Source organism: Quercus suber, unplaced genomic scaffold (assembly GCF_002906115.3).
Source record: "Quercus suber isolate HL8 unplaced genomic scaffold, Cork oak 2.0 scaffold_458, whole genome shotgun sequence".
Lineage (NCBI taxonomy): Eukaryota > Viridiplantae > Streptophyta > Magnoliopsida > Fagales > Fagaceae > Quercus > Quercus suber.
This window is the reverse complement of record NW_027069909.1, coordinates 391,924-419,411: the sequence shown is the minus strand read 5'-3', so window position 1 is coordinate 419,411 and position 27,488 is coordinate 391,924. Positions and strand designations below refer to the sequence as shown.

The window sequence follows — 27,488 nt, the reverse complement described above, 5'->3', positions numbered from 1 at the left end:
AAATATGTATAAATCATTAAATTGTGGATATTTTCCCATTACCTTAATTTGAAACCAATATATTTGAATTTTATAAACTAACTAATTTAAAAATAAAATTAAACAACCATGTGTAAACTACTATATTTACGTACCCAATACCAAACAAAACCTCCAATTATTATCAAATATTAAAATATGAAAATACATAAATTCTAAGCTAATTACTCAAAACTCAAACCATCATTTCCAAATCTAAAAATACAGAAACTTATAATAAATAACACTATTATATCTTATATTATAATATATTATGTAATGTCATAGACGGTAGACACTCAACAAACATATATTATATTATATTATTAATTAGGATGGTTAGACAAGCTTCGCAATTGTGTTTACATCCAAACAAACGCATATAATATTTCTCCAAAAAGGGAAAAAAGAAAAAACACATATATAATAAAGTCAGTCAAAGTTGAAAGTTACAACTGTAAGCCAGTAACAACAAACATTCGGTAACAACAAACATTCACAAATCAAAATTAAGAAGAGCAGAAACAAGAGAAATTATAATGTTCTTCTGATAAAGGATAGCATCTGTTTAAAATTGTTGAGCTAGAAAAAGGTTTTAAATAGAAACTAACTACTACTCAACAATTTATACTATCTATCAAGAAGTACTACATCCATAATATTTTCACAATGCAATAAATTATAGATAATTAGTTAAAATTGGTTCAAATTTGAACCTAATACTAAAATTATTTTTTTATCCTAACAATAATAATCAGTAAAATATAGGTTTTTTTTTTCCCCCTTCATGCTCATCTTTTTATTCCCTAAAATTTAGCCTTTTTTTATTCATTTTTTATCTAAATAAAAGTAAAACACTCCAATTTTAAAAATAAAAAATAAAAAATTAAGAGAATTTTTAAAATTTAGCATTTTTTCCTCTCACATTCATATTATTTTTCCTACCAAAACTTTTCTCAGTAGCCTATACTATTGCACCACTTTCAAACACATGCTCAAAAGAAAAATTACAGTTACTACTTACTTCTAAAGTTTATCATTTTTTATTTTTTTTTAAAGTAAAAAATATATATTTTTAAATTATAATTACGCTATAATTTCTCTGGAAACACTCACGAAATCACGAAGAAACTGAGAGAGAGAGAGAAATATTGACGGCAGAAGTTGAGGAAGTTGCCAAGAAGCCCTCTAGTCTAAATGCGTAAATTTTGCATTATAGAACGCGTAATTTTTTTATTATTATATATGGAACACGGTATCAAGTTCCAATTGTCGGAAACCTCCGAAAGACTTTCTCTATTGACCATCCAACTTTCATTTTCTATAAGCTTCACTCTCTCTACTTTTCTTTCCCCAACCCCTTGTTCTCCAACTTCTTTTCTTCCATGACCTTTGAATTCCAAGAACCCTCTTCTTCTTCTTCTTCTTCTTCTGACTCCCATCAATGGACTCACGATGTATTCTTGAGTTTCAGAGGCACAGATACTCGCAACAACTTTACTGGGCATCTATACAACGCTTTGCATAAAAAGGGAATCAACACCTTCATAGACGATGAGCTTAGAAGAGGAGAAGAAATATCACCCGCACTTCTCAAAGCCATAGAAGGGTCAAGGATTTCAATCCTTATACTCTCTAAAAACTATGCATCATCCTCATGGTGCTTGGATGAGCTTTTGAAGATCCTCGAGTGCAAGGAAACGAAAGAACAAATGGTTCTACCAGTGTTTTTCAAAGTAGATCCATCGGATATAAGGGATCAAAGTAACTGTTTTGGAAAAGCATTTGATGAACTTAGAGACAAGGTTAAGAATGATGCCAGGATGCGGAAGTGGAAGGCTGCTCTAATTGCTGTGTCCAATTTGACTGAGGGCTGGCGTATTGACAAAGGGTAAATATATCTCTAACCACTTCTTGCCTTCATTTTACAACTCTTTATTTTCTCACTCCAATTATAATAATGCACTCTTGTATTATAATTACATTTTGATCCAATTCTATTTGTAGGATACTATATATAATAAATTAACCTTAGATTTTCGTTTTTTTTTTTTTTGCTGTAGGCCAACTTAAGAATTAAGATGGATACTCAAATTTTAGGGGCTAATTTTATTTATTTATTTCATATACTGTGTAATCTTTTTTATTATTTTTTTTTTACTGAACTAGAATGAAATAGTTTTGGGATTAGCCACTCTCAGTATTTAATTTTTCATTTCATTATAGTTAGTAAAACAGATTTGAGACGAATCTATTTTCAAAGCTACTCTGTTTATTTCCATAAATTTAGTTTTGGTTTAGATTTTAATATAGAGAGAGAGAGAGAGGGAGAAGCAATGAATATATATATATCTGGAATCCCACCTACTAGTCTTAGACCCCAAGGACCACAGTGATTAATGTAGCTTTGGCAGCCCCCTCTCACTTGCATCTCTGGAATTACATTGTTGTCATTTTTAGTGCTTTCAATTTTGAAATGGGTTGCTTAAGTCTGTAGTTTAGTGGAGATACTACTGTCACTCAATACCTGGGGCAGAAGAGTATCACTTTCCAAAATAAAAATAAAGATTTTAGAAGTAATTAAATAAACCTACCTTGTAACATAGAAACCTGTTTCCGATTGAGGATCCAATAAAGGATCCGGGCTTTTCTAATAAGGGGAAGGACCTGTGTTCAACCCATACATATGAGGTGTGTGAGTCTCATATCTACATCATGTTCTTGTATTTCTATGTTTAAAGTATCCAACTCACCAGTACTTCTTATCTATTGACTTTGTAGGAATGAATCTGAACTTATCCAAGAAATTGTTCAAAGGGTTTCACTTATAGTAAATCGTACATACCTCAATGTTGCTAAATATCCCGTTGGAATTGAGCCTCGTGTACATGAAGTAAATTCGCTTTTAAGTATCGGGAGTAATGACATACGCATGGTAGGTATCTTGGGAATCGGTGGAATTGGTAAGACAACCATCGCCAAAGCCATTTATAACTTGCTTGCTTATCAGTTTGATGGTAGTTGTTTTCTTGCAAACATTGGGGAAACTTCAAAGCAAGAATCCGGGTTGGTCCGCTCACAAGAGACCCTTCTTTCTGAGATTCTAAGAGATACAGGAATTTCACAGGTTGGCAATGTGAATCGAGGAATCAATGTGATAAAGCAGAGGTTACGGTCTAAAAGGATTCTTTTATTTCTCGATGGTGTGGACAAATTGGTCCAATTAGAAACATTAGCTGGAAATTGCGATTGGTTTGGTTTAGGAAGTAGAATCATCATAACAACAAGAGAGAAAGCTTTGCTAGCTAATCATGAAGTAGGCTTGATATACCAAGTAAGGGACATGGATGATAACGAAGCTCTTCAACTCTTTAGTTGGAATGCCTTCAAAACAGAAAAACCTTTTGAGAATTATGATGGACTCACAGAACGCGCCATACTTTATGCTAGGGGCCTTCCATTAGTTTTAACCAATTTAGGTTCAGAGCTATATGGTAGAACCATAGTTCAATGGAAAAGTGCATTGGATAAGTACGAAGCAGAGAGAAAAAGAAAAAGAAAAGTACGAAAGAAATCCTCAAAAAAAAATATTCTATAAAAATTCAAAATAGTTTATTCATACATAAGTTGAAAGCTATTGGTGGTCATTATTATTTTTTTGTCGAGTCTTTGAAAAAGCTTTGTAAGGATTTTATTTGGTAGACTATGCTAATTGTTCACCATTGATCATTTTATTTCTAAAAAATATAAATATTTTGTCACTTCTTAACTTAATTTTCGATATTGTGGTACAATAAATATTTTTTCATGTTTTCATATTTCAAAAAGGATATGACCAACTAATTTTTCAATGAAGCTTATATTTGTAAGGGAAAAAAAAAAAAATTGATTAGTTTTAAGTGCATCGGAAGTGGTTTCAAATGAGATCTGAATATAATGGGCTGGAAGTAATTTTACGGACTTAAAATAGTTTTAAATATGTTAGAAGTGTTACATAGATGTATAATAAATTTTAATTGAGCACTTTATAGTATTTTAGTTGAGATTCGTGAATCTATATGTAAGGACATTTGTTTCTCAAAAAAAATGAACAGATACTTGACACGTAGTTAGATATATAATGACTTGGTACAAAATAGAAACTCAGTTAAAATCCAAAGATATATAGCATCAAAAATTAAAGAAAAGTGGAAGGATATTTGGCACAAAATTAGAATGCAATTAGAATCCAATTTGAATGTTTGATTGAACTTTATCTCAATTTTTCAATATAATATATATATATATATATATATATGGTATGAAGTGCAAGTAGAGTTCTTTTTTATTTTGAGAGATAAGACAAAATTTGAGAATTGGAGGGATCAAGATACTCAATCGCCTAAATTGTTTTCTAGCATCATTTTCACAATATTTGGTATAGGTGGCTGTGTAGTCTGAAGCCAAGCATTATCATATTCAATAGAAGGAAGTATTATTTGCATGGTATGGCACATTTTGATTGGTATCGGTTAGATTAATATTCTTTGGTTGGATGGGTAATACATGGTTAATGAGTAAAAATTAATATTACGATTCGAACATGATCGCCATAAATAAAGGTCTTTCAAAATTAATAAATCCACCAAATTTCAAAGTAATGGATGAATGACTGATATTTATTTTCCTCAATTTTTGCAATGAGTAATAAACACTTGCACCAAAATTAAGAAATTGAATGGACACATGACACAAAAATAGACTCTAAGGTCTATCCTGCCAATATCACCACTAGTTTAATTATTTTCACCAGTACTTCAACCAAAACCTAGCTATGCCCATTTTGTAGTTCTCTTGGCTATGAGAAACCTTCGGATCTTGGCTATGGAAAAAGACATGTTATTTTTGTGCTTAGCCGTTGATTCCACTAGATCAATGGGATCCCGATTTTGATTTCTTAGGTATTCTAGATTATGTTGCTTTGATTTGTGAAAGTTTTCATACTTGCAAAAGAGAATGAGAAGATTGTTGTTTGACTTGAAAAACGCCTCTTTTTTCTCTTCTCATTGTACAACATGAATATGAATGAATACAACAATTATTGTTTCTTAGTTTTTAAAAAATAATTATATTATATATATATATATCACATACAAACATTAAAAAATATTCTTTGAAGACTATAAAACAAATAAAAACTCATAAACAATTGTAAGGACTCAATTTGGATTGACCCTGAGTGATGGGTTTTCAGCCCAATAAGCCCAAACAATAAATTTATAGAGAGTGGGTTGACAGGTTTAGGTGCTGGCCGTCGATCACCATGCATGAACTTTTCTTATAAAAAATGCTAAGAGTTTCTTTACAAATGGGGGATGCTCCTCGGCCGGGCCGAGGAGGCCTTATTGTTCTCCTTTTTCCCCCCCTTCCTTTTACTTTACTAGCTTTTCTTTTATAGTTTTCATCTTCCTATCCTCTCCTTCCATCTGTTGATCATCTATTTGCCTTTCTTCTGGCCGTCCGTCCCATCAGAGGCCTTATCGGTACTCAAGTGGTTCACTCTGATCAACGTTATCCTGCAAGGGGTTACCTCCCCATTAATGCGGCCAGGGGGGTTAGTTGAGTGCATTAAATGCGAGAGACAGCTTACTTTGGGGTTAGTCTCTCCCCAAAATCACCTTTGTCAGGCCGAGGATAAGGTGGTCCTCGGTGTGGATTGGGAAAAGTGGCTTTCCCCCACTTTAGCCCTGAATAGCCTGTGCTCCTCGGCCTGGGCCTTGGGCCTGTGACATGATGGGCCGAGGCTATCAGGCCCATGGGCCCCACAATAGCCCCTCAAAACTCTGCTGCACGTTCCCTCGGACGGGGAGGAGGGTTTTGATACCTGCGGGTCCATTGGACGAATTGCCCCACTTCGGTTTGTACTGATGCTGGCGGCTTTTTGACTGCCCGATGCGCGTTTTTAGCGTTTCAAGACTTAATGGGTGCCCACATTAAATTTTGGCGGCACCACGTTTCCCACTTTCAACGGCATGATCTTTTGCTTTTATGAGCAAGCGGTTACATTTGGGGAACCTAAGGGGAGTATAAATACCTGTTTGAACCGCCTGGTTTCATCATTTTCGCGCTTACAATTATTGATGCATATAGTTTGAATCTGGTTCGACTTGCACACTATTGAAGAGTATCGTCATACTTCTGTAAGTCTTCTTTTTCTAGCGACCCCAAATTTCCTTGATTTCACTCTTCCTTTTCTCTTTTAGAACTTTTAGTTGTCTTTGGGGAATGGGTAAGTTTAAGAAGTTGGTCGAGTCCGATGAGATGATGAACAAATTCATTGTTGACTATGGAATACCCAATAATGTGAATTTGAAGTACTGTGAAGAGGGAGAGTGGTACCTTAGGAGGAGAGAGGGTGAAGTTGTGATCCCGATAGTTGCTTTCGTAGAAGGAGGGATGAGAATCCCTATGAGGCCGGTGACCCTTAATTACCTTAGGCATTTTCGCCTGGCTCCTACTCAGTGTGCCGTGAATGTATTTAGGATATTAGGGTGTGTAGATACCCTGAATGAGAAAATGGGGCTGAGACTGACTCACCACGATGTGAACTGGTGTTACAACCTTCATCACCTGAGGGGTAAGACATATTATATGAAGACAAGGGACGATAGGGTTCGTCTTATCCAGTGTCTTCCTGATTCCAATAAGGGGTTGAACCAAGATTTCCTCATAGTGTCGGGAGAGTGGCACGACGGCTTTCATTGCCCAACGGTAGAGGGGGAGCCAGGTAGGGCATCCGAAATACAAGATAATCTAGGTCTCAGCATTTTCAAGTTTTATACCTGTATACTCGATTTGGTTGATTAACCATAGGAATTTCGCTTTTCTTTTCGCAGATCCACACGCCTTTGCACGTCATTTCCACCTGGTTAACAAAGCGGATTTGGAAACCGTTCTCAGGTCGGAACTTTTCTTGAACGAACCTGATAACCAAGTCAGAGCTGCTCATAAAATCCTCGGATGCGACCCAGCTCAGACGTCATTCCCAGTTCCGAAGCACGTAATTAGAGCTCGTGACCCTCGGCTTACGCAGATTACCGTGGTGGAGAGCGGTTTTGCTTTTACTGAGGGGTCTTATATACCTGAAGGCATTCCGCTATCAGGTCCTCTTCATCCCGGCAAGTAACGGTGGCCGAGAAAGGACCATCTAAGAAAGCAAGGGAGGTGGTTGAACTGAGTTCCTCCGAGGACGAATATAGTGTGTTTGACTTAGTTGATCAGTCCGAGGATCCTCCGGTGACCTAGGAGACCCCATTTGCCCGAAGCCGATCTCCAGTCCATAAGAGTTGGTACTCAGGCTGAGATGGGTTTAAAAAGACAGCCCCAAACCAACCTTCTTGACTTGCTCGAAGGCGGTTCCAAGAAGGATGTACCAGGGGAGTCGCAGACCCAGCCCCAGCACCTCAGCCCCAGATTCTAACCATGCAAACCAGGTCGTCCCCTGTTCCACAGTAACAGACCCTCCTACGAGTCTCATGACCCGAAAAGGAAAAGACTTTCTAAGGGTAAGGAGCCAATGGATGGGAGCAAATCTCATTCTTCGCCCGAGGAGGGTAGGTTTCGCAGGCCTCCGAAGCAACTGAAGCTCGGTGATAACGGAAGAGCAAGAAGGCCACCCAGCAGTCCGAGGCTCAAGCCTGGCTGCCTGCTGCCATGCTCCATGATCAGCCCCTGATGGATAACGCGTCGATGCGGGAGTCTCAAGGAGACGAGGGGGCTCTCGTGGCCGAGGCCCTGGAGAAATCTCTTCTTCTTCCACGACATGGCCGAGTTAGAGAAAATGAGTGGGGTAGAGGTTGTCCTCGACCTTAAGAAATATCTAGGCATGGTAGGTCCTTTACACCTATTCATTTTACTCAAAATTTTGTCGCTTAGTACTTTCTTTCTCTTTACAGAGTTGCTTGTTTTTACTGGCAGGCTATCCAGGCCCTTTTCAGGTTGGGCGAAGAGGTTGATGATCATAGCAATGCCTTAGCGCAAGAGCGCGACAAGTTCCTGGAGGCGGCCAATACTCTTAAGAGATCTGAGGCCGACCTGAAAAAGGCGACCGAGGATCTGGCAGAAATGGCGAAGGCCAGGGATACTGCTGTCTCTGACCTAGCCGTGGTCAGGAAGCAAGCTGAGGATCAAACTAACCGCTTGCAAGATGTTGAGGGTCAATTACAAAGCCAAAAGAACATTACCTATATGAAGGCAAATTTGACCAAGGCAATCCATGAAAAAGGTGTTGCCGAGTATGCCAGGGACGAGGCTGTGAGAGCCAAAGACGAGGCGGATTTGCAAAACAGACGCTGAGCGCTCTGTGGAAAAGGCAGAGGAAGATGCTTTCGCAGAAGGGGTGGCTAAGACTGAAGCCATCCTTCGGGCTCAAGTTCCTGCAGTGTGCAGGCATTATTGCTCTCAAACCTGGCATGAAGCCCTCAACCAAGCAGGGGTTGATGCCTCATCTGATCTTAGAAAAGAGGACAGGGTATATTACCCTATTGCCATTCGCGAGGTTGCACCTGCTGCTCCTGAGGAGGGATCCTCATTACCATCGGTTGAAAGTCAGGATAGGACCGCCGAGGATGTGCCGTTAACTGATCAACCATCCGAGGAGGTTGAGCCCCAAAGAGTGTTGGGGAAGTTGTAACCGAGGGTCAGGAATACCACAAGACATGGCAAGTCCTCCGGCGGACCTTTTGAAATCAAGCCCTTAGGCCTTGGCCCAAACCTTTTGATTTACCTATTGACTTAATTTGCCCATTGAATTGAGGAGACTAGTATACGCGTAGGATGAATTTGTTTATCTTCTCTTTTATCTCATTTTGTTTCTTGCCTCAGTGGCGTTGTAAGGGAATTGTATACTTTCTTTTTGAATTGAATACATAATACTTTGCTTCCATCTAATTATTTTCTTTTGTTTGCTTTACTATTGTATTCTGCTCAATATTCGTATTCTATTCCGGAGTTAGCCTCATGAAACCGTCTGTTACCCTTCAAATATAAATCTAAAGATCGTGGTATAGCTTGATCTAAGTAACGCTTTGGTTTTTCTCTAGATAGTTATTTTCTCTACGGGTTTGAGTCCGAGGACCATGCAATACCCTGGTTCTGCCTAGTACCAGGTATAATGGGTGTGTAGTTTTACCATAGGTTTGGGTCCGAGGACCATGCAATACCTTGGCTCTGTCTACCACTTCTATTTTTTGTAAGTATTAGATATAATGGTGTGTGTAGTTTTACCATAGGCTTGGGTTCGAGGACCATGCAAGACCTTGGTTCTGTCTACCACTTCAATTTTCCTGTAAGTATCTAGTTTCTCCATAGGTTTGGGTCCGAGGACCATGCAATACCTTGGTTCTGTCTAGTACCAGGTATAAATGGGTGTGTGAGTTTTACCATAGGTTTGGGTCCGAGGACCATGCAATACCTTGGTTCTGTCTAGTACCCAGGTATAATGGTGTGTGTAGTTTTTACCATAGGTTTGGGTCCGAGGACCATGCAATACCTTGGTTCTGTCTACCACTTCAATTTTCTGTAAGTATTAGATATAATGGTGTGTGTAGTTTTACCATAGGCTTGGGTCCGAGGACCATGCAAGACCTTGGTTCTGTCTACCACTTCAATTTTTCCTGTAAGTATCTAGTTTCCCCATAAGTTTGGATCCGAGGACCATGCAATACCTTGGTTCTGTCTAGTACCCAGGTATAATGGTGTGTGTAGTTTTANCTTCCCACAGACGGCGCCAATTTGTAAGGACTCAATTTGGATTGACCCTGAGTGATGGGTTTTCAGCCCAATAAGCCCAAACAATAAATTTATAGAGAGTGGGTTGACAGGTTTAGGTGCTGGCCGTCGATCACCATGCATGAACTTTTCTTATAAAAAATGCTAAGAGTTTCTTTACAAATGGGGGATGCTCCTCGGCCGGGCCGAGGAGGCCTTATTGTTCTCCCTTTTTCCCCCCCTTCCTTTTACTTTACTAGCTTTTCTTTTATAGTTTTCATCTTCCTATCCTCCTCCTTCCATCTGTTGATCATCTATTTGCCTTTCTTCTGGCCGTCCGTCCCATCAGAGGCCTTATCGGTACTCAAGTGGTTCACTCTGATCAACGTTATCCTGCAAGGGGTTACCTCCCCATTAATGCGGCCAGGGAGGTTAGTTGAGTGCATTAAATGCGAGAGACAGCTTACTTTGGGGTTAGTCTCTCCCCAAAATCACCTTTGTCAGGCCGAGGATAAGGTGGTCCTGGTGTGGATTGGGAAAAGTGGCTTTCCCCCACTTTAGCCCTGAATAGCCTGTGCTCCTCGGCCTGGGCCTTGGGCCTGTGACATGATGGGCCGAGGCTATCAGCCCATGGGCCCACAACAATAATTTGAAATTTAATATTAAAAATATAATCAAACTTATTAGAATCTAAAATTAAGAAATAATACAAATCATAAATTAAGAAATAAAAGTAAAAAAAAAAAATGAAGAACATACATGATTGTTTCCTCTTTGACTTTGGGAGAGAGAGAGAGAGAGAGATGAAAGTATAAGTATGCAATTGAAACTTGTTGGTAGGAAAGAAAAAATGAGTATGAAAAAGTTGACAATTCATAAATGAAAAAATAAAAAAATAAAAAAAAAAAAAAAAAAAAAAGCCCTAAACCAGTTATTGTAAGAGAGAACAAATGAGTACAAAAGTTGAATATTATGAATTCCATAATCCACCTATCAACTTTTAATGCAAAATTTGTGAATTTAAGTATATGAATGAGTTTTTATTTATCTTTTTGAATTAAAAAAATAATAGCTTAAACAAAATGCAACCCATTGTTGATGCCCTTTTTTGCAAATCTGTACCCAAGGTGCCATAAGGAAGAAAGCCCAATGAGAAGCAAGGCTAAAGACCCACAGAAAGACCGAAGAGAAAGAAATTTCCAAAGAAAAAAGTGCAAGTGAAAGCAATCTATAGCAAAACCCAAATCTGCAGCAAATTACAAATCTGCTGCAGAATACAAGTCTGCCGCAGAATACAGTTCTTTGGCAGAATGGCTTCGACAGATAAGACACATGTCCCTATTCTTGGCAGAAGGCTTTATTGCCGCAGAATACAAAATATTGCAAATACGGTTCTTCAGCAAATACAGATCTGCGCGGAAATATAGTTCTCTGGCAGGATGACTTGCAGATAAAGATAAATTGGGCCTAAGACCCTTTTGATCCGGTCAACATTACTTGGCCCATAAAGGCCAAATCCTTTTGTATAAAAAAGATAGGGTGAAAACTGATATGAAGAAGCACGGTGAAAAGAAACGAGGAACGACAGAAAGTGTAGTAGCAGGAACAACAATCTGGTATGGTAGGAAATGCCAAGCCACAAAGAAACACCCAAACTAGAGGAAGGACCAATGATCCAGAAGGCCAACCTCCCAAGAAAGGAACAAGTCATAAACGTTGGAGATGCAACCCACACTAGAAAAAGCCAAAAAGCGCACGGCAGGATATGCACACCCATTCTCAGACCTCGGCAAACGTATGAAACATCAAGAAGGTAAAGCATGCGTATGACCCAGGCATCACCAATCTATACCAAGCCACTATGGGAAAGGGTGAGGTCATGGGTGAGGGCACGGTCTAGCGGTTGAGAGAGGAGTGGAAATCATTCTTGTGTTCTTACTCAGGCTCTTTCGGTGGGCACAGTCCTGCTAGGATGACATGCCACCCAAAAGTGGTAAGGCTGGGTAAGAACCACTAAGTGCATGCCATGAGAGACCGAAAGGGAAAGCGTACACACTAGACGAGTAGAAAAAGAACCTTCATTGTCTAAAAGCTACAGGTCAATGGTGGTAGTCAGAACCATTGACTTGGTAAGTAATCGGTAAAAGGCTCCCATACCAAACAAGGGCCATTAAAGGGCTAGACAGTAAAATCGGTCACGGCAGGCTCTATATAAGAGACCCGTAGTTGTATACAAAAAGAGGGGGAATTAAAAAAGAAAAAAAAAAAAAAAAAGGGAGGAGAAACAAAAGAAAGAAAGAAAAAAGGAAAAAAGAAAGGCAAGAATTCTAAGAAAGAAAACAGAGAAAAGATAAAACAAAAGAACAGAAGAGGAAGAAGGAAAAACAGAGTATTTTATGGCAGGCATGCACTTAAATGGGTTAACCTGGACATGGCAAAACGGGTCAGAATTTTCTGACCCGACCCGACCCGACCCGAAAAATACCCGACCCGAACCCGATTTTTTTGACCCGAAGCAAAAACGGGTTGACCCGTGACCCGACCCGTGTTTTTTGCGGTCAACCCGACCCGACCCGAACCCGAACCATTTTTTTAAAATTTTTTTTTTTTGGTAAAAAAAATAGTAAAACTAAGACAATATTGGTTTAATTGTTTATTGTGAACTTTAAGGAAACAATTGATACATTTACATAACTATATGCAAATTAATTGAAAGATTAATGGTTGAACATTCTGTAATGAGTGAATATTTTTAGATATCAAATAGTAAAGTACATGTCAAGATAATCTGGTTACAGTAGAGTTAAAAATAGATTTAAAATTGTAGACATGTAAGAAATATTCACAAGTGTGAAAATAGTGAAGCTAAAGTATCAAATTAGCATAAATTATGAATACTTAGACCTATTTTTTAATAATTTATGTCCAAAATAAACAGCTTTTCAAAATAAATTATGATATATCCTAGAGTGTGTGTTGCTTAACAATAATATGATATTCATAAAAGAGACCATGTATAAATAAGTAAGCAATCAAATTTTAAAGTATATCTCAAATTGAAATAGAGTGTCAACCACAACTGATAATAGATTATAAAATTAATTTTCAAGATTGTAAATTTCTTATATATTTTTATTCTTTATCAAATGAGTTATCCAATAAGTCATTTGTAATTTTGTTTTATATTTGGAATGTTGATATTGTGCAGAAATAAAACTTGTGTATTTGTTTTACTTATCTTTGTGTTATTTTGTTTTAGATAGTAATGTTAGGATTTGTATAATTTTAAAATTGTTGAATAAGTATTAATAAGTTTAATTGAGTTCATTCTTGATATAAGTGGTGAATTCAAAATAATGCATTTTACATTAAGTAATTTGTTGCATAACTTTCCAAATGACAGATACATGTTGTTTTCTATATAAAAATTAAATAAAAAAAAATTCATGTGAAAAATACGGGTCAACCCGACCCGACCCGCAACCCGATTGACCCGAACCCGATTTTGACCCGCTTAAAGTGACCCGTTTTTGACCCGTGACCCGTAACCCGATTGACCCGACCCGACCCCGACCCGACCCGCCCGTTTTGCCATGTCTAGGTTAACCCCCTCTCTCCCTCAATAGCAAGCCTTGCTCTCCATTGGAGAAAAAACGACTTATATTCGGGCACATACCAATTGGAGCTGGCCTCTCAAAACAATTAATTTCTCCTTCGAAGTTACTTGCATTGAGGGAGCAGTTTTCCCTTCCCTGGTTAGAGTCCCGCAGTAATACTTAGTGCGGTAGACCCATTCTTTTAACTCTACTAACCCCGTTCTACCCCTTGTTTAAGTTTTATTCTTTGAATGTGAGGCCTTTTAAGTCATTTACTTTACTTATTGTGGAAGAAATAGTGACTATACTTTCTTTACATTATCTATATTATATCTGCTTGCCATAACCTCTTAATAGTGGCTCTGCCTGTTGTGAGCTTATAAACAGACTTTAGCAGACGTTGTGTGGTTTGCGCATAAGCTGGGCCAAGGAAGTGGAAAAGTATATCTGCAGTAAAAATGAAGAGTAGTCATTCACATGGCAGAAGGCTTTAAAGCACAGCAGACAACTTTATTGCACAGCAGAAGGCTTTACGGCAGGAAACTTTATTGCACAGTAGAAAGCTCTATTGTACAACAAACAGCTTCACTACATGGCAGAAAGTTTGCTGCATAGCAGAAAAGTCAATCCCGCTGCAGAAACTAGAGAAAAGTCTTCTGCGGCAAAAACAGAGGATAAGCCCACTTTGCTACGTCTTCCCTCAGACTTGGACTCAACATTTGTGCACAAGCCGAACCAAATTGAGTTGCAGTTGGACCGGTCTCAACTCCCTTACTTAGAATACTCGGGCCTACTACCACGGGATGCAGCCCAACCCAACACACAACGAAAATGCCCCCACACCCATGAACAAAACCTACTCAATTTGAATATAATTAAAAAAGAGGCAAATTCATACCTATTAATAGGTAGAGTAGTTAGGCGAATGGGAGAATACACCAAAAAGTTGTGCGGTATGTACAAGAATGGAAGAATATATATATATATATATATAAACTCCACCATTATATATAGAATTTTAAGTTGGGTAGAAGTTTATAGGTAAACAAGAAGGTGTTTACGTTTAAATCAAATATTTATTAATTTTTTCTCCAAAAAAATACTTATTATGTTGTTTACAATTTTTTTTACTTAATCCAAAAAAAAAAAAAAAAATTTGTAACTCGGTATGAACAAATAAGATTGCAATCCTTTGTTTCTTATGGTTAGTAATCAAATTTAAGTTAAATTAATCATAAAGATTATATGACGAATTTATATTTTAACCAATTTAAGATTTTTAATTCTTTATCAACTTAGAAATTATAGGAGAATTTTTTGTCACAAATATCTATTTTTATAGATCTAAAAGATATAAATAAATAATTATTGTTGCTATTTTTTGTTTCTTATATATGACTGTGTAGTAATATAATTTATGTAAAAATAAATTGTAAAAAAAATAGTAAAAAAATATATTGATAATAAAATGATTAACTGAAGAATTTTTTATTGACTTAGAAATTATAGAAGAAGATAAGAACAAAAAAAGATTATATATAGTTTATTTTTATAAATCTAAAAAATTGGTCAATTTAAGGATCTGTTTGGGATCCATTTATTTTGCTAGAACTGAAAATTTTTTGCTGAAAGTACTATAGATAAAGGTAAAAATTAACTGACATAGTACAGTGTGACTCATGAATAGTACCAAAAAGTGCAATGAGACGCATAAATAGTAGTAAAAATAAGCTGAATAGTAAAATAAGCTAGCAACTTTCATCAATGTCAAACATACACTTAGGATCTATTTGGATACCGCTTATTTTGCTAAAACTGAAAACTTATTACTGAAAGCATTGTTATGAATACCGTTTCGTACCCCATTTCGGTTTGTCCATTGGAATGAAATATTTCGGTACTAGCCTATTTCGGCGTACCGTTTCAGAGTGTTTCGGAGTTACATTATTTTATAATAAAAATATATATTATTAATAAAAAAACCTTTTTAAAATAACAAAAATATATATATTATTAATTAAAAAAAACCTTAGTAATCAAATTTAAGTTAAATTAATCATAAAGATTATATGACGAATTTATATTTTAACCAATTTAAGATTTTTAATTCTTTATCAACTTAGAAATTATAGGAGAATTTTTTGTCACAAATATCTATTTTTATAGATCTAAAAGATATAAATAAATAATTATTGTTGCCATTTTTTGTAAAAATAAATTGTAAAAAAAATAGTAAAAAAATATATTGATAATAAAATGATTAACTGAAGAATTTTTTATTGACTTAGAAATTATAGAAGAAGATAAGAACAAAAAAAAAAATTATATATAGTTTATTTCTATAAATCTAAAAAATTGGTCAATTTAAGGATCTACTTGGGATCTATTTATATTGCTGAAACTGAAAACTTTAAGGTAAAATTTAACTGAAATAGTACAATGGGACTCATGAATAGTACTAAAAAGTGCAATGAGACACATAAATAGTAGTAAAAATAAGCTGAATAGTAAAATAAGCTAGCAACTTTCATCAATGTCAAACATACACTTAGGATCTGTTTGGATACCGTTTATTTTGCTAAAACTGAAAACTTATTACTGAAAATCTGAAAGTACTATAAATAAAGGTAAAAGTTAACTGAAATAGTACAATAAGACCATGAATAGTACCAAAAAGTGCAGTGGAGCTCATGAATAATACCAAAAATAAGCTGAATAGTGAAATAATTTTCATTTTTCATTAGTATTCAAATAGAGGCTTAGTGAGGGAAATATTTTCATTGTTATTCAAATGGAGGCTTAGTAAAATAAGCTAAAAAATTGGTCAATTTAAGGATCTGTTTGGGATCCACTTATTTTGCTGAAACTGAAAACTTTTTTGTTAAAAGTACTATAGATAAAGGTAAAAATTAACTGAAATAGTACAGTGGGACTCATGAATAGTACCAAAAAGTGCAATGGAACCCATAAATAATAGCAAAAATAAGTTGAATAGAAAAATAAGCTAGCAACTTTCATCAATGCCAAACATACACTTAGGATCTATTTCGATACCGTTTATTTTGCCAAAACTAAAAACTTATTGCTGAAAGTACTATAGATAAAGGTAAAATTTAACTAAAATAGTATAGTGAGGTCTATGAATAGTACCAAAAAGTGTAATGGAACCTATGAATAGTAACAAAAATAAGCTGAATAGTAAAATAATTTTCATTTTTCATTGGTATTCAAACAGAGGCTTAGTGAGAGAAATATAACATGACACATTAAGGGTCTGTTTGGATACCACTTATTTTGCTGAAACTAAAAACTTATTGTTGAAAGTACTATAGATAGACCTAAAGGTTAATTGAAATAGTACAGTGAGATCCATAAATAGTACCAAAAAGTGCAGTGAGCTCATGAATAGTAGCAAAAATAAGCTGAATAGTAAAATAATTTTAATTTTTCATTGGTATCCAAACACGCACTAATTTGTTTGTAAATCAGTGTCACTACTTTTCAACACGCAACACTTAAAGTTTGTTTGGATACCGCTTATTTTGCCAAAACTAAAAACTTATTACTGAAAGTACTATAGATAAAGGTAAAAGTTAGTTGAAATAGTATAGTGAGACTCATGAATAGTATAAAAAAGTGTAGTGGGCTCTTGAATAGTAGCAAAAATAAGCTGAATAGTAAAATAATTTTAATTTTTCATTGGTATCCAAACACGCACTAATTTGTTTGTAAATCAGTGTCACTACTTTTCAACACGCAACACTTAGGATTTGTTTGGATACCGCTTATTTTGCCAAAACTAAAAACTTATTACTGAAAATACTATAAATAAATGTAAAAGTTAGTTGAAATAGTATAGTGAGACTCATGAATAATATCAAAAAGTATAGTGGGCTCATGAATAGTAGCAAAAATAAGCTAAATAGTAAAATAATTTTAATTTTTTATTGGTATCCAAACGAGCACTAATTTGTTTGTAAATCAATGTCACTACTTTTCAACACGCAAACAGTTGGCTAGTTGGCCTGCCTTCAAATCTAGCTATATTGAATCGAATCACGTAAAAGAAATTTCATCCAAAGAAGAAAGAATCTAATTCTCCACCATTCCCTTAATTAAGTGCCGAATATTGACCATATGGTACAAAAAATGATTCCTGCATATATGGTTCACTTTAAAATCCTCAGGAACTGGGTCTAGCACCATTAGGTGTTGTATACAGAATATTAAGTGATGGAAGGCAAAAGTGAAAGGTGCAGTTGGTGTGGGGTGCAACTACTTGTGCCCCCAGAAACCAAAAGCATTCAATGTTCTGTATGCAATGGCATAACTCGGGTTCGATCAAATGATCGTTGGGTTCAAGTCCAGGACTCAATTAGCCATACAGCAAATCGGTTTAAAGACCTTGTCAATACAGTGGTTGCTGGATCGGTAAACAGCTATCGAGCATGGAATGCACAAGTTTATGGTTATTATCCTCAGCTGCCACCACCACGACCATCACCACCATTGACGCCTCCTAACGCGCATGGGAGGAAGCGAGCCCTTCTATGTGGAGTGAGCTATTATGGGCGTAGTTACAAACTCAAAGAAGTGTGAATGATGTTAGGTGCATGAGATACTTTTTGGTGGAAAAGATGGGTTTTCCCAACGAGTCCATACTCATACTCACAGGTACTAATTAGAGGACCTAATGGTTAATTGAAATGACAGTTCAAAATAATTAGGAAAAACATTTGGATGTTTAAATTTTTCTATATTGTGCTGATAAAAGTCAGGACCACACAGTTAGTTCACACATACATTCCAAAGCTAGGATCAACAATTTCATACAAGTACTGACTTGTAATATTGATGTAACAACACAATCCACAGCATCAATTTTCAACTCATTCTCCTCATTGAAAAGAAACATCCTCCTTTCAAAAAGAAGTTTTATACCAACCATCTTTGGAATAAACAATATCTCAATTGATGTAAATGTTGTGGACTGCGTTTAACTATAAAAAACAAAGGAAGTTCAAGGACATTAATTTCATGAGAAATTAGTTAACAACTTATAAGCTTCTTTGACAAATTAAATGTCTAAGCTGTCACCTAGTTACCAATTAGGAGTAACATTCTAAGTTAAGAACCTGTAGATCAATGAAAATGCAAGTGAGCCTATCATTATATATAATGATTTTAGCTAGGGGCCAATATCTGATAGTTACGTTTGAACTGAAATAATTTTATTTCAATATTTCATAGAATTCTAATCTTAAATCATGAACGTAATCAACAAACTAACTAACTAGCACTTCAAATTCTAGCCTAGTAATAGCTGGACTCTGAAATCTTTCTAAAATAACAAGATTAGTGACTCGCGGTCTCAAGGGAATCTGGATAAAAAATAAATATTTTACCTTCTCAAAACGAAAAACCAAAAGAGAAACAAAAGTAAATTATGCTATTTATTCGTATCCTTCCTGCTAACATTTTGAACAACCTACAGAGGACGAGACAGACCCACTTAGGATCCCAACAAAACATAACATCCGAATGGCCTTAAAATGGTTAGTCCAGGGGGTTCAGTCAGGTGATTCATTGGTCTTCCATTTCTCGGGCCATGGCTCAAGGGAGCGTGACAAAAACATGGATGAGATTGATGGGTACGACGAAACACTATGCCCTGTTGACTATGAGACTCAGGGGAAGATAATTGATGATGAAGTGAATGACACCATCGTTAGGCCAATACCCCGTGGTGCCAAACTTCATGCCATTATCGATGCCTGCTATAGTGGAACCGTACTTGATTTGCCTTTCCTGTGCAGGATGAATCGGTATGATACTTATTTTATAGTAATGATTATTGATTAGTTGATCATATTGAAAACAGAAGTACATTCTTGTGTTGGAGCAGGGAAGGAGTATACACATGGGAATTTCAAACATATACACCAAGTTTTTATAAAGGCACCAGTGGTGGGCTAGCGATCTCTTTCGGTGCTTGTGATGATCAGCAGACTGCTTCAGACACAACTGTGAGTTATATACTTCTTCAACAATATATCTATAGATTTAGATAGCTACACCCCGAAATAATCTGACAGTTTAAAATCAGAGATGAACACATACTTCTTTTTTTTTTTGATAAGATGAACATACTAATTTGGCAATAGGGTAGTACTGTTGGTTTTCCTAGCCAATGAGAAAATTTTTTGCATCTTTCTAATTGCTATCAAGGATTGTGATTGCTTTCAAAGTGCACTCCATCTTTTAAATCCTCCATGTCGTTGCTTCACTATTGATTTATATATATATATCTGTGATCCGCTGGCATTCACAAGAGATTGCAAGAATATTATAAAGGAAGAATTGAGAAGTCTTGGCTATTAGATTGATTTATTTTGAAACATGGGAAATGATGTCACGGAAGCCTAAAGAAAACACACACGATACTTTCTTGATGGAATATAAACTAAACTATTAGTTCCTTGTAGTAAACCTCGAAGCCATAAAGGGTTTCCCTGAATTCACAAGAAGAAGAAAACTAGAATCTACCAGAGAAATAATTTGACAAAAGTCTGTGTTTATTAATAATTGTCTGATTTGCCTCTAACGGCTACAACATATAAATACTGAGAAAAAATAAATAAATCTAAAACCCTAATTCACACTGATTACGCCATTAGATGACAAAATACCAAAATTTACCAAAATGGCAAAATTGAGTTAAATGCAGAATCATAAACTACTAACCTTAAGGGTCGTAAAACAAATGAGACCTTATCTGACTTTTGAACTAAAATTTGTTAAGGAAAAACAAATATTATTATAAATAGCAAAAACACTGTTTTCGGAGCCTTAATGGAGGAATTCACCTAAATTTTGGCGACATTCATGAATCTGGATCAGAACATCATTTCTCTTCAACCTACCAAATTTTATGCAATTCTAACACTATCACCCCGATGACCTCTACTAACACCCCCATTTTGATTTTACGTTGTAACTTCTTACACCCTTGCTACTCCAGGAAGGCATGTACTATCTGTTCTATATCAAGAAGCATTTGTTGGGTATGCATGTGTTTGTGAAAATCCCATGTAGAAAAAAATAAATAAATAAAAAATAAACGAAGAATTTGCCGAATTATTATAACATGATTGGACAGTCACGAGCCTCTTGTAGTTTAACCGACACGTTTTCGTATTTCCAAATGAAGATGTACAGGGTTCCATCCCCCTACGAATTATATATATAATATGGGTAGTCAAGTGATCATATACACGCCTTTTAGAAAGCTTTTTATGCTATATGTGATTGCAATCACATGAAAGTCTATGAACAGCGTATTTCCTAATCTTAAATCCATGTATAATGAAGTTATGAAAAGTGAAAATGGTCAAGGTTGACAAACATAATTGAAAGCAAACACTTAGAGAAAAAATATTCTTTTATTAATCGGATGGATAATATTTGTTTAGTATCCAACTTCCAAGTGCAGGCTTTGGCAGGTAAGGCTTCAACAGGTGCCTTGACTTACTGCTTCATCCAAGCTGTGCAAAGTGAACCTGGATTAACTTATGGCCGCTTGCTTAATTCCATACGCCAACAAATTCGTGAGGCCAAAACTGGAATACGCCTCAATGGTCCAATTGCATCTCTCATTAATAAAGTATTAGGCGCAGACTTATCACAGGTATTAGTATAATAGTATTTACTATCTTGGTAAATGTAGTTGGTTGATTCTCTCCACAAAAAAAGAAATGTAGCTAGTTAATTAATTCTTATATACAGTTTGTGTGTATGTCTGTGTGTATATATATATTGACAGAATGTAAAATATAGTGATAAATTAAAAAAATAATAATAATCCACAGAAATTTACAATTAGGGAAAGGGTTAGGATTTCCCCTTTGGAGGGGCCGAAGTATGAAGATAAAAATTTCACCATTTAAGAATAAGAATTAAACAAAGATTCAAAAATAAAGTACATAAAAAATAAAACTAACCTATATTTGGTGTTAATAACAAAGTATAAATAAAAGAGATAATAGAATGATTGTTTCTTAACACATTTTACTTTAATCATATATGAAAACATAACTTGATATTCTTTTAATTTCACAGTAGTTTCCTGAATTCCAAAATTAGAGACTACCTTAAACTCTCTTATAAAAACAAAATCATGTTATCATATTTTATATGGGCACTTAATTCTATACAAAATAAAATAAAAAGCTTTGCAAGTAAAAAAAAAAATGATCAATTGATGACTCCGACAATGACAATGACAATGTGAGAAAAATATAATTTTAAAAAATGAAAAAAAAAAAGTAAATAATTTGTAATAAAAATATCACTTCTCTAGTTTAACTCTATTGAAACTATTCAATAGTATTTTTTATCATCAAAACTTTAATAAAAAAGATGGATTTTTTAGCATAATTTGTTTAGGTTTTTTAAAGCTATATCAACACCCAAACATAGGACATACATAGTTAGCCTACGGTTTCATTATTTCAAACACAGAAATTAATAAAATAAATGAAATAATATATTTTCCCATCTCAAAGTTGAAGCATTTTTTAGTCAAGAAAATAAAATCATTAATAAGATTGTTATAGAAGTTTTTTTTTTTTTTTTTTCAAAATTAATTCCAAAGATAGAGAATGAAGAAATGGGGGCACCTCAAGGTATTACTAGCCCTAAGAGTACTTCTTGAGATGGTTGGTACCTTCAATATGATAGTATCACATGTCTTCAATATATACGACATGACATTTAAAAAAAAAAAATCAATAGTTGAGAGAAAGGGAATTTCAATTTTAAATATATCCATTAAAAATATCATGAGATTTTAGTTAAGTTACAAAGCGTTTAGCTCACCAATATCACTTGTGTCTATTTATGTATTAACCTTTTTTGAAAAAAAAAAAAAAAATCATAAGGACGGATTTGTTGGTCATTTCCATTTATTTTAGTAATTTTGCACTTACTAAATTCTTACAAGGGGTTAGGTATACCTTTTAGAAAGGGGAAAAAATTCAAGGACTAGGAAGGCCATGGGCCTCCTAGCCTAGGTCTAAATGCGGGTCCATTCTAGTTTACAACCCTCCCTTCCTCTCTCTCATATTGGATAAAATAGTTATATGGCATAGGGATTTGAACCCAAGTCCCCAATGCTCGAAACTATGATAGACACATTAACCATTAAAGTAGGTCAACTTCTTCGGTCTCTATGCTACAAACTATTTTATTTAATATATATAATAAATAAATATTTTTTATTTTGTCACGGTTTGACCTTGGTTGAACCCTGGTCTGACCTCAAAAACCTTAAATCTTTCATTTTTTTTTTTTTTTAATTCTTTGAACAAATTAGGTTTCAAAACAATATTTTCTCCCCTTTTATCTTTGGGGCAATTTACAATTCCTCCTTAAACTATAAAATTAAAGCAATGTCCCCTCTTAACTATTGAAAATGAGCAAATAGCCATTATCATTAGTTCAGTTATGAACACATAACATAATCTTTTAATTTTTAAATTTTCCACAACCAAATTACTAAAATTCCTCTAGGAGGGGGGAATTGCTCTCTCTCTCTCTCTCTCTCTCTCTCTCTCTCTCTCTCTCTCTCTCTCTCTCTCTCTCTCTCTCCAAAAAGTAATGCTATAATTACTTTGTGATTGCAGGAGCCTCAATTATCATCATCAGAGAAGTTCGACATTTACTCAAAGCAATTTTTATTATAACTTAGTTTACCATTAGCTATGGGTGAGCTACTATTCAAAAGCAATGAATTTTATCATCTAATTACTCATTTGGTCCTCAAACTTTGTCTCATGTTTTAAAACAGTCCTAATATTTTGAAATGTTTCATTTTAGTACTTGTACTTTTAAGTTTGTGTCAAAAAACATCTATGATGTTACTCTTACTTTAATTTTGAGTTGAGATTGTTCAGGGAAATCTTAGGGATTTTTATAGTAGCAAATGAGGAAAGAGATTGGTTATTTAAAAACTTTGTTTGCTTGTTGTATATCTGTTTGAAGATAGATAAAATCAAAGTAGAGTTAACAGCAGAACCTTTTTTACATGAACTTATAAGCATAAGGACTGAAATGAGACACTCCAGAGGATAAGGATCCTTTTGAAACATGGGAAAAATGTTAAGGGCTAAATGTGTAATTAAATCTAATTTTATTCATAAGATTGTCAATAACAACTTGGGATCACCTTCCATAGAATTTTTTTGTATATTGTGTTAAGATCGCTATTTATTATCTTATTTTGTCATAGCCACATGTCAGCTCTTTATTCGTTCACTAATTCCCATTTGAAGGCCACATCAACACAATATAAGAAATTGGGCAAAAAACCATATCTTATGTCCAAGTCAAGAACTCTATTCAAATGGCATCGGCTTTTTGTGCATGTTCCTCATAGCTAAAAGAATGGCTTATATTTTGCTACATCACAAATAGAACTCACGGCCCATATTTCATCACTTCTGTAATGGGCTCGTGGCGCACATTTTTTCTACTCCATAGATTAGGCTTATGACCCCCGTATGTTATGTACATGAAGAAATAAACTCATGTTTCGTTTCTCTTTTTTCATGGATTGGGCTCAAGTAATATATATAATTCTCAATGGATCAAGATTCATGGCTTGCATCATTTCTCTCAATTTAGAATGCGCTTCCTCAAAAAATTATCCATATTTACTCAATGAAACGCCCATATAGTTGTAACTAGATTTTAATCATCAGTTTCAATGGCACCAAATCAATATAATGATTTATTATTGAAATTTTAACCGAACCCACTACACATAATCTCCATATTTCTTCTTCTTCTTTTTTTTTTTTTCTTTTGAGAGAACGGTAAAAANAAAAAATAATAATATTTTATAGCTCCCGTCTGTTCCCCCGTTAATTGGTGACGGAATGGGGCTCGAAGGACTAAAATAAAAAGCGTAAATTGGTTTTAGGGACTAAATGTGGAAAAAATAAAATTTAGGGACTAAAATGGAAAAACTTCAAAATGTAGGGACTAAAAGTGCATTTATGCCATTATCTATTTTACATTACATTTCATTAAAAAAAATCAATTTTTTTCTTGATTTTTTTAATTGGTTCTCTTTTTTCACATACAACAACCATCATCCACTCTCTTCCTTCATTCTCAAGATATATATATATATATATAAAGAATAAAAAATAAAATGCAAAATGAGTAATATCGGTATAAATTTACATGGTTACAATAGCAACGATATATTTTTACAAAACTTTATATGACCTGATGTGAGTGAATTTTGAGTTTGGTTGGCTACAATAAGGCTATTTTTCTATAATACGAGTATTGATATAAGTCATAACTTCTATTAAGACAGTAAATGAATCAAGTTGTACAACTCAAGCTCAACTTGAGAAAAAGTTTGTTTATGTTCTTTTATTTAGTAAACAAGCTAGACTCATGCCCAACTTTAGGCTCGGTTATAAAATGAGTCAAGTTCAAACATAATAATGTGTTCGTGAAGAAACTTGTGACCATGATGGCTCAATTTAACTATTAATAATACTACATATTTATATGTGTCCAAGTAGCTCGCGAACAAGCTCGAACTTGCTCAATAGGCATATGAACCAAGTTTGAATATGTAATCTTGTTTAGTAATGAGCTTGAGCTCGACTTATGTTCGAAATAAGCCTGAATTTTTTAAAACTTGACTCAGCTTGGTTCATTTATCTTCCTAATTTCTATAAATAGTGTTATTCTAAAATTTTAAAAAAAAATTCTATAAAAATAAAAAAGGAAAAGGAAAAAATCACAATGATAACAATACAAACTGTCAACCATTCAACACATAGAGTAGGTAAAGATTAAAGAGTTAGATAGAGAGAAATTAACTGGTATAATGGTCACTCCACAAGTATAAATGCATGTGGGAGGCAAAGGTCAGGGTTCAAGTTTTCAAGAGAGAGCTCCACACACATATACACTTAGATTATGTTAAAGTAAAAATTCTATATTGTAAAAAAAAAAAAAAAAAAAAATAGATAGAGAGAAATTAAAGAAATAAGAGTAAAGTAGAGAAATGAGTAAGAGAGCAAGAGCTGCTGACAGAATGAACGTACTAGATGGTGGGGCTGCATCAATGTGTCACTCTCGTTGATTGGGATAGACTTAGGCGGTGCGGCTCACATGGTGCCTTATACCAGAGTCTAGATTGTCCAGACTAGACTCTATTTTGATTTATTTGGCAGTGCGGCTCACATGGTGCCTTCTACCAGAGTCTAGATTGTCCAAACTAGACTCTATTTTGATTTATTTGGCAGTGGGTTGGATGGGTGATACATGATTGATGAGTAAAAATTAATATTACGATTCAAACATGAACACCGTAAATAAAGGTCTTTCAAAATTAATAAATCCACCGAACTTCAAAGTAATGAATGAATGACTGATATTTATTTGGCCACTTTGGTCTCTACATTTTAATCTTATTTTTATTTTGGTTTCTAAAATGAAAAACGCGTTTCATTTTAGTCTCTACCATCATCTAACTATCAAAAATATCCTACGTGGCAGATGGAGTGTACTATTGGTACACTAAATGCTGATGTGACCAATAAAATAAAAATAATACTAGAGATACAAATTATTTTACAAAATTTTTTACAAATGGCCGATGTGATGAGTGATTATTAGTAAATGAAAAAATAATATTAATGATAGGACTAAATGAAAACCAATAAAAGGTTGATCACATTAACATTTTGTAAAAATGTTCTATAATAAATTGTGTCTATAACATTACTCATAAAATAATACTCCCTCCGTTCCAATTTGTTTGTCATGTTTGAAAAGTCAAACTTTTTAAGTGATTATCATTTATTGTCTTGTCTGCCTTATAAAAATGTATAAGTTTACAAAATTATCCTTAAATAAATTTATCATTTAAAAAAAAAAAGTTATTCTTAATGAGACAACTAAAAAAGTGCCCCCAATTAGATTGAATTTTTTAATATTTGTTAGTTTTATTTTCAAATGGTTTTGAAAATAAAGTAGGAGTATAATAGGAATATAAGTAAATTTATGACTTTTATTTTTAGAAACAAGAAAATATTTTGGAACATTCCAAAATGAAATAGATGACAAACAAACTAGGACGAAATGAGCATTAAAAAATGCCACGTCAACATAAAATAATGATTAAAAAAGACACATTATTTTTAAAAATTAATTTATCAATTTAAAAAAAATGAAAAAAAAATGAAAAACAAAATTATAACCCAAAATACACAAGAATTCAGATGTAGCTTCATCTTAAACATGAATAAGAAAGAACACAAATTTAGAAAATTTAATCACAAGAACACAAACCCATAAAAAAATAAATGTACCGACAAGACAAACACAAATTACCAACAAAAACATCCAACCAAACACTACCAAAACCAGCAAAAACTCCACACACACACACACAAATTAAAAATAAATAACCTGTCCTTAAGGGTGTGTTTGTTTAGAGATGAAATAGGGTGAATGAAAAACTTTGGAGAGAAAATGGGAAAAAAAACTTTTTTGGTGGGTGTTTGGTTAGAGGGAGGGGAAGGAAAAAGAAAAAAACAGGTAAGGCCTGGGTGTTTTTTCCTTGGGCCCACTAAAATGAAGAGAAAACTGAGTAGAAAGAATTTAATAGTTAAATGAAGAAAATATCAACGTGCAAGTGCGCATGGGCTTGTCCAATCCGTTGCTCTTTTTCTTTTCTCTTTTGTCTGGTCTGGACTGTATGTTGCCCTTGCCCTCTTCCTTCTTTGTCTTTTTTTCTTCTGATTAGGACGTTGCCTCTTCCTTTTTTTTCTTTTTTCATTTTTCTTTTGATTTCCTGGGCAGCTACGTCCAATTGCTCTTCTTTCTTTTTTTTTTTCTTTTCTTTTTCTCTTCTGCTTTGTTTTGTGATTTTTTTTTTTTTAGACATGATTTTTTTTTTCTAGATATGATTTTTTATTTCCTAATAAATTTGGATGATTGCTTTTTTTTTTTTTTTGTCACTTCTTTTGTTTTAATAGGGCTTCATTTTATAATAAGGGTATACGAATAAATTCATACAAACACATTTTTTACATT

At 34.4% G+C, this 27,488-nt stretch overlaps 2 protein-coding genes across 2 annotated transcripts; both read left to right on the top strand.

Annotated features, from left to right (window-relative positions):
• Nucleotides 1–1,272: 1,272 nt before the first annotated feature.
• On the top strand, nucleotides 1,273–3,655 carry LOC112008659 (disease resistance protein RPV1-like). The gene is made up of 2 exons (XM_024040986.2): nucleotides 1,273–1,909; nucleotides 2,800–3,655. The coding sequence occupies exons 1-2, from the start codon at nucleotides 1,404–1,406 to the stop codon at nucleotides 3,614–3,616; spliced, it is 1,323 nt and encodes a 440-aa protein (XP_023896754.1). The 5' UTR covers nucleotides 1,273–1,403; the 3' UTR covers nucleotides 3,617–3,655.
• Nucleotides 3,656–17,574: 13,919 nt separating this feature from the next.
• On the top strand, nucleotides 17,575–23,285 carry LOC112026310 (metacaspase-1-like). Its single transcript, XM_065762435.1, is given in 6 exon segments — nucleotides 17,575–17,949; nucleotides 17,952–18,035; nucleotides 18,856–19,186; nucleotides 19,267–19,387; nucleotides 20,854–21,048; nucleotides 23,045–23,285. Coding segments are annotated over 6 exon segments (1,146 nt in total). The 5' UTR covers nucleotides 17,575–17,594; the 3' UTR covers nucleotides 23,105–23,285.
• Nucleotides 23,286–27,488: the final 4,203 nt, after the last annotated feature.